The sequence below is a fragment of the Fulmarus glacialis genome, unplaced genomic scaffold (assembly GCF_000690835.1).
Source record: "Fulmarus glacialis isolate BGI_N327 unplaced genomic scaffold, ASM69083v1 scaffold32, whole genome shotgun sequence".
Taxonomy (NCBI): Eukaryota; Metazoa; Chordata; class Aves; order Procellariiformes; family Procellariidae; genus Fulmarus; species Fulmarus glacialis.
The window spans coordinates 49,960-60,411 of NW_009198163.1; the positions used below are offsets into that span (position 1 = coordinate 49,960).

Here is a 10,452-nt window from a genome sequence, read left to right on the forward strand (position 1 = left end):
TTTTAATGCAATAAAATTTAAAATATTTTTGTAGTATAGAAGCTATCACTGTCATTTGAAATATTAATTTTAATATATTTCTAGTTTAAAAAAACAAATTTCTTTAGGTGTAGTTTAGCTTGTTTGTTAAGCATTACAAGTCTTATCTTTAATGGTAAATGTTACTGTTCTGTTTCACAGACTCAGGCTGGGGAAGGCCGAGTCTACAAGTGCCTGTTTAATCACAAGTTTGAAGAATCAATGAGTGAGAAGGTAGGTATCTGTCTTAGTGAAACAAATCCTTAATGCAGAAATCATCAGATCATTCATCAGCCCAGGCTACATTATTCTTTTCCAGTGTTGAGGAAAATCCATCATCTACATGGTCAGAAAACCGACTGCTTTAACAGATGCTTTTACTTTGATATGTTTGTGTTTCCAGCTACGTGCTGATGGCTTGAATTAATTGTACTCAAGTTACAGCCTTTAAAGTTAGGGATTTAAATAAATCAAAGCTTTTGGGTGGGTAATTTGGGAAGGCAGACATGGAGCTCAAGGGGAAGCACTGTGATTGAGTGTTTAAAGTAGAAGTTGCGTTATGCTGGGGTAAGCCTTGGATAAATGTTGTCATAACGTACAGATTAGAAACAAAATGCCCAAATGCCTCAGCACAGGAAGCTGTGTGTGTTTCAGTTTTGTTTTCAAGGCTATGAGTGTCTGTCTGCGAAGCAGCAAATTCTGTGGAAAAGATGCACAGTTCAGTTACTGAAGTTTTCCTTAAGTTTTTCCTGAAGATGTGGTTTTCAACAGCAACAACAAAGTTGTTCTGGAAAGCCAGTCCTGAAAAGAGTTTGTATTGGTGTAGGTGTTTTGGGAAGGCAGCAACGCCTTCAATGATTTCGGAGGCAGCATCATAGTGTTTGGGATTATATGGAATATCATCTGTCTGAAAGGATACGAAGATGGGTATCTGTAAAGCCCTCCTCGGAGAAGCTCCGCTGAAGGAGCCCGATTCAGAGGCCTGGAGGGATCAGACTCATTTCCCTTTCTTTAAATGCGTTGGCGCTCTGAAAGCTTGGTTCCAGTTAACAAACTCAAAACTGAGAGAGTGATCCCTGAGGGCTTGAAACAAAGCTTCATTTTGTACAAGTGCGTTACTGAAGTGGACTGCTATTTTTTTTTGCTTAACCTGTTTTTGGTTGTACAGGGACAGTGGTGGTTTTTGAAGGGTCTTTTCCATGACCAGCTGTCTAAGATACGAATGTAAGGTGTTGAGAGGTTAGACAAAGCTGTAGCAGATGACTTGGTAGGGAGAGAGGGGTGGATGCTCTGAGGGTGCAGTTTGCAGAGCAGGAGGAATACAAAATCTAGTTCTCACTCTTGCAGCTGCCAAGGTTGGACCATCTGCAAAGTCACTAGTTTTGTAGAAGCTGTTACCCAGTAAAAAGTCCTTCCTTGCTGATGGCATTGGCTTCTGCATACACATGTAGCCAACAATAGCTGCCTAGTGGGTGGCTTGCTTTGTGTAATCCAAAACTGCTTGCCAGGCTGGGCTCCCTGGATGTACCCGACCTTCCTCTGCTTTGGGGGATAAGGTACCTGTGAACCTGTATCTCCCTGTGTCCAGAGCTTCAAGTCTGCCCAGTCCCAAGGTCCCAGTCATGGCACAGAGATGGGAGCATGAAGGAGGGGGTGGGAATATCTTGGAGTAGGGCTTTCCAGGTCCTGGAGTGGGTATGGGAAGGAGGGGGAGAAAAGTCAAAAACATGATGTAAGGAAGGGGAGAGGGCTATAGGGCTTCTCTGTTCCTTGTGCCGAGATTGCTCCCTGTTCTCCCCACCCTACACATGCAGTTTTCCTTCCTTTCAAATAGGCTGAGAATGGACAAATTTGCCTGAGCTATTCTGAATTATCTGCCGCCCTCGGATTTAATTTTCATATAATTTAAACCAAAAGCTACAAAGCGTAGCGGTATTTTTACAGGCCCTTTTTTGGATGAAATTTAGAGAGTTGTTCTTGCAGCTGCTGGGTTCGGGTTTGGCCACAGTGCATCCTCATGAGCCTCGCCAGTTGTGGAAAATGGCTAGAAATTCCCGTGGTTAGACTGCTTTATCTGCAGTCATCCGTTCGGCACGTTGCAGAACAAATCCAAAGAACACGCTATTTTGTAAATGCGACTGGGAAAAGTTGTTTCTTGAGGGCATGGGGTGAGTGTGTTCCACAGCTGGGATAAATGTCAGCAACTGATCCTAGTTACCAAGAATGAGTCATGCTCTCAGCCATAGCTGTTCACAAAAAGCTGGATGAATGTGCAGTTTTAAGAAGGGCTCTGCGGAGAGCTGCTGCCTTTAAAACCCTTGATCTGTTGACCTCGATGTGCATTGTTAACTGTGTGGTTTCTATGAGACAAATGAAATTTAACTGCAGTCCAGCTTAAATGCCTGAATTTTAAAGCATCAGTCGTCTTTTGAAGCACAACTTGAAAACTTAACAGCAGCAGGTCTAGCTCTCTGCCACCAGCGTGCAGAAGCTCATTCAGCCATCCCAATGTGTCTCCTACAGTGTCGTGATGCGCTGACGACTCGCCAGAAACTGATTGCCCAAGACTACAAAGTCAGTTACTCGCTGGCAAAGTCCTGTAAAAGTGACCTGAAGAAGTACCGCTGTAATGTGGAGAACCTTCCCCGGTCTCGGGAAGCCAGGCTTTCCTACCTCTTGATGTGCTTAGAGTCTGCTGTGCACAGAGGTAAGTGGAGTTCAGTCAAGAGGTGTGTGACTTGTGGGGACCTTGATTTTAAACGTTTCTCTTGGACCTTCAGCTTCAATATGTATTTACAGTCCCCTTCTCCAAGTACCCTTTTCCAAACTTCGGTTCAGAGACAGGTTTCCTCATCACAATGCTTTCATCACTGTTGTTTTGAAGATCAGAATAGCTGAGTAAACCTCTGACGCTGACTCCTATTGTGTAGGCAAGAAGTTTAAAATGCAAAATAGCAAATCCCACTTGACTGATGGTGTGTAATTGCAAATCCTTCTATTCACTGTGAATTCAAGCAGCCTTTTTCCTCCTTTATGTAGTAAGCATTAAATATGTTACTAGGTTAACACACAGAATAGAGAACCTGTTTATCATCACTCAGGGAAAGCCAAGGATACTCAGTCCTCTGACTCTTGTAAGTGATGTTCTTTCCTTGCAGTTCAGTAGCGTGGATATATGCCTTAATTTCTCTAACTCTAGTTTTTCCTACATAGAAGGAAGGTAAGTGTGAGAATATTCTTTTTTTGTTCATTTAAGCGTAAGCTGGAGATGTCCTAACACCAGCGGCTGTCCCAAAGGCATTAGAGGGCCCTATGTGGCAGGACCGTGCTAACGGTTCTCTGTGAAGTTGCCATGACATGTAAAACAACACATAATATCCTCTAGAGCTGCACTGGAGAATTGTTTGTTTTCCCCCTTAGCATGCAGCGGGGTGGTTTCCGATTCAGCAGCAGGGCTGCATGCTGCCATGGCCCTGGCACGGGACAGAAAGGCTGCCGTAACACCATAAGCAATCTCTGCATTTGTGAGTTTGGATAACTCATCGCTTCTGATTGACGTGGAAATGATGTGTGCTGTTTGTGGAAAAGTTGTGGGTTTTTTCCCTTCTCCCTGCAGTAGGGCAGATGCTTTCCTGAATTACATGCAGAAAACTGCTGTTCAGTTATTAACTTCCATTTTCACGGTGGAACAGGTTCTGCAGTGTGTGGCTCGTGCACGAAGCATAGCCCAGGAGGAACACTAATTATTCCACACACCTCCATGTGTCTGTTATTACAATGCCTGGGAGCCCCTGTAGGGGTATAGGACCTCCGTTGCATGGGCTGTTGTACATGTATGAATAGGTTGTGATGGGGGCTAGGGGAGGGCATAGCAAAAAAGACATGTTCCTTTTGATTAAAAAAACCAACAAACTGTCTACATGGGGACTGTAGGAAAGCTTATAGCAGAACTAGGAATTGCTTAAAGTTAAATTTCTGTGCAACTGCAGTGGTTTGTTAGACACCCTGTATACAGTCTTGGTATCATACTCTATTCCGTGTTTTGGCTTCCTGAGCAAGTATGTGCTACTGCTCTAGCAAACCTTTTCCTCAGAAAATGCTTAACCTGCTGTCTGGACAAATTCCTTCCCTAATTACATATCAAGCTGGTAAATTACCAGAGGTGACTTCTGTTCCTACAGTGGAAAAACGAACTCTTGAGCATACAGGGAAGAGCCGACCTGTACCACAGAACTGCAGATCCACCGGGCGTTTTCAGCTGTTCTTCAGAAGCACCTTCTGTAATGTGAAATCCAAAATAAGAATTCTCCTCATCTTTCAGGAATCCCTTTTTTCAAATCCATGTGTTGAATCCATAGACTGGCTATTCTACAGGTTCAATTAAATGCTGGGAGCTACCATAACAACTGATTTAATCCCCAGCAGGTCTGCTCTAGCACATTTGTTGCAATCTGGTGTTGTCCAGAGTGTGGACATCGTCCCTGTTCTTCCAACATGATGGTAGCATAGGTCAAGAAGGGCTCTGCTAAGCATTAATACTAAATCACGTTGTCTTCTCTTGGCTCAGGTCGACAAGTGAGCAGCGAGTGCCAGGGTGAAATGTTGGATTACCGGCGCATGCTAATGGAAGACTTCTCGCTGAGCCCAGAAATCATCCTGAGCTGCCGAGGGGAGATCGAACACCACTGCTCAGGCCTGCATCGGAAAGGTCGCACCCTGCATTGCCTGATGAAAGTAGTACGGGGCGAAAAGGGAAACGTCGGGCTGAATTGTCAGCAGGCAGTAAGATGCTTTTCTGTCACTTCACTTCTAGGTTGCTCAGTTGGTAGAAGCACTGATTTGTCTCTTAACGTTTTGCCTTGCGATGGAGATTCTTCTGAAGGCAGTCTGGCTCTGCTGGGTACCAGTGAATGCTGGAGGCAGTTGTTTAATTGTCATGGTATGAAGTGTAACTTGGTATCTAGCAGCACATTAGTAATGTGTTTGTTTTTTTTTTTTTCTTCAAAAAATACATTTTGGATTGTTTTGCTCTGGGTTTTGTGCTGGATCTCCAGTAGTTCTTCTCCAGCAGCTCTGAAGTCATGGAATTCTCTCCTGGGTGCAAGATGTAGAGAAACTTGCTTTTTTATAAATGTTGAAACACTCCTTCTCCTTCCCTTTTCCCCCTATGCCCTGTCCTTGGAAATGCACTAAATCTTCTCAACGCAGCTTTCCACTCAGTTTTATTTTTGCTATTTCATTCAGCTTAAACGATGGAAATGGAACTTCAGGGACAGGTGGGTACAACGTACTGCTGCACATTGTTGTAGTTGCAGCCACTGAAGGAAATGTTGTTCTTCTCCAAAATACCTCTTTAAAATGGGATGATTCTTTTGCCTTTTTTAAACTCCCATTTTGGCCCAGATGCATCCTGTTTGTAGTCTCTTTAAATTGAAAACAATTGTTTAATATTTGTTCAAACTCATTAGTGCTTTTTAATGTAATACTACTTTTTTATACTTAATACCTGCTCTTAATGACCCACGAGCCTGGAAAAGTGACATCAGTGCTAAAAATGGCTAGGGAGTGTTAGTGCTGATGTAGGAATTTGGGGAGATGTACACTCTTGACCTCCTGCAATATACGGAACCACTGTAATCCATTTTCTGTGTAAATGTAGCTTAAAGCCTAAGCCCAAAATGTTGCCAGTCTGTGTATGTTATCAAAGATAAAGGAATATCTGTTAAGTGTTTGTAAGGGATAGGATGAAGCTTATTTCTGCATAAATACCAGGTGTATTGGTGCAGCAGCTGTACAGTTGAGTCATTTCTGCGGTAAGCTGTAGTGCATGACTTATGCTTTGCAACATTAGTGTGAAAAACTGAATACTTGTTTGTGTTTAAATACAAAATTGAACTTGCTGCTTGCAAATTGTTGGAAGATCAGTTCATCTTGGGAATAACTTCCAGATCATGAAGTACGTGTTCAGAACAAGTCATAAGGCAAGGCAGGGGACCCCAAAAATGATACGAGATTTCAGACTTTTGGGGAAAAAGAATGTCTGTAGAAATCTCTAGGGGGTTTTTTCAGTTCTCTTATACTTAAGCTTCTGCTTTATTTTTGTACAGTAAGTTGATGGAACAGCAGGGCTTCTCCATGACTCCCCTTCAAGTTGAATGACCTGTGTTGTGTTCTCTGTGCAAAAGACAGCAGGAACAAATTAAGTGTTGATTTTATAAAATATGATGAGTTTGTCCATATTTTTATGGGCAAGAGGAAACAGATGATTGCAAGAATAGGATAAACATTCCAATGCTTTGGGTTCCTGAGGACTGGCACAGTGCTATTATGTAGCTGCCTACGACTTCTGAGGTACTAGATCATTTATTGTTGATATTTTTGTATGTGAATGGTAATGGTTGTCTCAGCTGTCACTGGTGTTGTTCTGTTTTGATTTATTGTGTTAGAATGAGCTTCTTGCTTTTACCTTCTATGGTAGGTAAATTATCTTTGTAAGGAAGAGAGTATTGTCTGAAATTCTTCCAGATACTGTGCAGCTTGTGCAAGAGACTCAAACTTGCCTGTCATATGAGATTGGCCCATATGACAGGCCATGAAGAAGGCAAGTTAGAGGTCCATCCCTTCATAGTAGCTGGAGCTACTTCATTTCCTTTTGGATACCTAGAGAGCACCTTTGACGTATGCTTCTGCTGAGCCACTGATGCTTTTCTGAAGCTGATTTCTCAGCTTCTTTGTTGCCATGTGTCAGTATAGTTCAGTCTTTGAGACATGTGGGTAGTCTCAGAAGTGCTGCTTTGGTAAATTCATTCATGGGGGAAAGATTGATCTGTGTTGGGGTTTCCAAAAACTAGTAAGCAGACTGCATCAAAGAGCATGGACTGTTTTGTTTTGGAGGGTTTTTTTGTCTGCAGTGTAATGTCGGTGAGATGTCCTATCACTTTGTACCTCCAGGGGCTTCTCATCTGCAGATAGGATGGCTGCTTCAGCCATCCCCTGCTTGCTCGCTTTCTGGCTAGTGCTTTGTCCACACGGCTTCAGCCCTAGTCCAGCTAGACCAAAGCTGACTGACGTTGGTCCTTGCTTTGTGATGTTCTTGGGCAATTCTTATTTCAGGAACATGGTGCTGATGCTCTCAGATTGAACTTTGATGTGGCTGTTGATGGTGGAACTACTGGTCTGTGGCATCTCTACCTAATCACCTGTGGAAACAGAGGAAAACAACACAGTTGCTTTGGGCCCGTCTCCAGATATTGTCTGTTCTATGTGGAGTCAAGAACTTGGGTCCCTGTGCTTTTAGTAGCATCAGTAGGTAACGCTAATACAGCACTTCAATTTCTTGGCTAGCTCAAAGCAGTAGGACTAGTCCTGAAAATCTTCAGACACGCTTGCCTGGACAGTTTGCTTGAGGAAATTGGAACGGGAAACATCTAATTTGGATCTGGTTTTACTTACTGTCCTGTCTGTCAAGGTTTGCTCTGATTCTGCTTGCCTTATGAAAGGAAATTGTTTGTCCATCTGCCAAAAACAACACAAGAATCCCAAACCAACAACACATAACCGAAGAACCTCCGTGATTTTATTTTCCTGCAGGAGCATCTGCTCATACCCTTTCCTGCAGGAGGAATATGAGTGATTTGTTGTATTTAAAACTGTCAACGAAATGCGTTCTCAAACCCCGATTTCTTGATCAAAGGGGTTTCATTTCTTGTGAGACACCTCAACCAGAATGATCTTGCATATGAGAGTCTGCGCTCGTGATTAACCATGCTGTTGTGCAAGAGGCATGCCTAGACCCAAACGTCTAAGAGCTGTGTGGTTTTTTGTCTCAGTTTTGATCAGTGAATTTGCCAAAATGCCCAGGTTCTGTAAGTGCTAGAGGAACGACGGCTTTCTGTGTAACATAAATGGTTCAGCCTAAGTTCAAAAAACCTCCTAGGTGTTTGGTCAGCCTTATCTTGCCTAACTAGGCTTAAGTACCTTCCTCGCCCCAGCATATCACAGGCACGCTCTAGCAATGTGCCCTCTTAAGGGCTCTTTGCGGTTTGGCTTTGCCGTCTTGGAGAGAGCTCTGCCTGTTCTGAAGCAAAGGATAGGGCTGCTATTATTTATACTATTGATGTACTTCTATAGGGGCATGCATTTTATTAAGAAAAAAGAAAAAGTCATCGGAATGAGATATTACTTCAGGAGCACGTCTTCAGGTATAAAACAAGCTCTTTGCTTTGGGGAAGCATATACAGCTTGGATATGTTCCAGTCATTAAGTGGTCCTCTGCAAATATCATTGTTATGTAATTCTTCAAAGGTGGAGATCCTGCGCGTAGGGAGGGTGGGTCTGTGATGCTGTAGGTCATCAGACAGCAGATATACATGTCCCTCAATTGTGAGCATCAGCCCTTAAAAGATCTGCAGCTGTACTGGCAGTGTCTGGCACCTGTGGTGTTGCTCAGTGGAAGCAATATTTTGTACTAGAGCTGCTAGGAAGCTGTTCTCAAATATGTGACTTTTATGTTGCTCTGGTCTCATCTTTGTTTTTTCTGTTCAGTCCCTTGAGCAGGTAAAACTATAATCCTTGCTAAAAGGGCAGATATTTCTGCTTTCAATTTCTAATACAGCTAATAAATTGACAGTTAATTGTTAATTTAGTTCCAGATCAGGATAAAAGATCAGAGGATTATAAAGGTTATCCAGCTGCTTTTCAGCTGCAAGGATTTGTTGTGGAGGGAAGAAAATCCTATAAAACCTTCACTTTTATTACTGGTGCCAAATTATTCCCTTGCCCCTGCAGTCAGGGCAGCTGGCTCACTGCTGCGCATCTTGCACGTGGTTGAGAATCAGGACTGGGAATCCTGCAGTAGTGCCCAAACCAGGGCAGAGAGACTAGGAGGCAATCTGGTGCTTCCGAGCTGTCGTACCCAGTGCGCTTTGGCCTCTTCCACTTGATAGCAACACAAATACCACTTAAACTGAGATCTGAGGAAGAATCCTGCCTGTATAATACTCTGGCCAGTTTACTTAATCTCTGTGTGTGTAAGAAAGTGTCAGGTTTGAGGTTTTATTCACCCGTTTGTCCTTGAGGGAGTAATTCCAATAATCATACTTGATCCCTTTTTGTATGTAAACATCTGACACGAAGTGAGCCCAGCACTTTACGTCCAGAGTATTGCCCGTCCGTGCAGGCTGTGCGTGTGTGCATGCATGCCCCCAGAACGACCGTATCCTTCTCCTTCTTGCATTGATTCTTACGAAGTTTGTAAAGAACTTACCACTTCTCTCTTCTCCTGCTGATTAAGGTGCAGCTCCCTACTATGAACTGGATCCTGTATTGGCTTCTGTTTGACCACTGCCTCAGTCGTATAAAATGTTTCTTTTTTTATTATTATTTTTTAGTGAAAATATCTCAAGAATTTGTGATTCAACAGTTTGTGCCTGCTAGGCAGCACCCTTCCGAGCTGCCTGCATCCCTTAGAAACTGAGGCTGGGCCTAATTAACTTTGGCCAAGAGCGAGTTGCAGGAAATCCTATGTTCCTCCCGCGCAGTCTGTGGTCTGTCCTCTTGATTACAAGTTTCCTATTGAATAAATAGCGCTAGCCTGTGCCTTCTCCAGTTCTCTGATGCTTTTTTTTCCTTCTCCGTGTTTTGTGATGTTAGGGCTTTGCCCCTGGAAGTTTCCTGGATGGTGCAGACTTTGAAAAGTGGAGGATAAAATTTGTAACTGTGCTTTTGATTTAGTTGGGCTGGGCGCCAGTGACAAAAATCATTAAGTAAGTGTCAAGACGTTAACAGTGTAGACCATTTGATATCGGTGTGCAATTGCCTTCTAGCAAGCTCTCTTTTTGCTCCAGATTTGCCAGCTAAATGTTTGCCTGTGGAATGATAGCAGTCTCTGCCCTATGTCTGTCTGTTCAGGCTTTGGGAATTCAGTGCTTGGTGGGAAATGAGGTGGGGCGTGGGGATCCTGGGCTGGGGAATGGCCCAGAAGGCTACCCTTCTCCCCAAAACTATAGATTAAGTGAGATTTTGAGATTTGCCCAAATTCCCTTCCCCTGGCCCAGCCTCCTGAATTCGTGTTCAGATGCCATGGGCTGTGTCTGGATCTCATTTTGAAACTTAGTGCTGTGGATGCTAAATTATGTTTCCTTATTGATAAGAGACAGTTATTTTTCTGAAGCTTTAATCAGAATAACTGTTTCACAAGAAGAAAGGACTTGATGAAACTGTTCATACTGTATTTACCTAATGACAGTTGAAAGTATTTAGAAGTCACAAAAGGAGTGCAGGGACACCACAGCTTCAAGTTAGCACACCTGGTCTCTGAATCTTTGGAAAGTTTTTGTTTTCATCTTTCACTTATACCGTGGCTTCTCTTAAGCAGATAAAAATCGATGCCCTGCGTTTGTTATATATGTGTATATATGTGATATGATATTATAT

General features: G+C 43.0%; 1 protein-coding gene across 1 annotated transcript in view; it reads left to right on the plus strand.

Moving 5' to 3' along the window:
- Positions 1-10,452, plus strand: part of GLG1 (golgi glycoprotein 1) — a gene marked incomplete at its 3' end in the record, with an annotated part of 34,130 nt that overhangs the window by 15,174 nt on the left and 8,504 nt on the right. Inside the window, exons 6-8 of the mRNA XM_009572796.1 lie at positions 181-252; positions 2,542-2,725; positions 4,586-4,800. Coding sequence (XP_009571091.1) covers positions 181-252; positions 2,542-2,725; positions 4,586-4,800 — 471 coding nt within the window. The remainder of the gene's footprint in view (positions 1-180; positions 253-2,541; positions 2,726-4,585; positions 4,801-10,452) is intronic.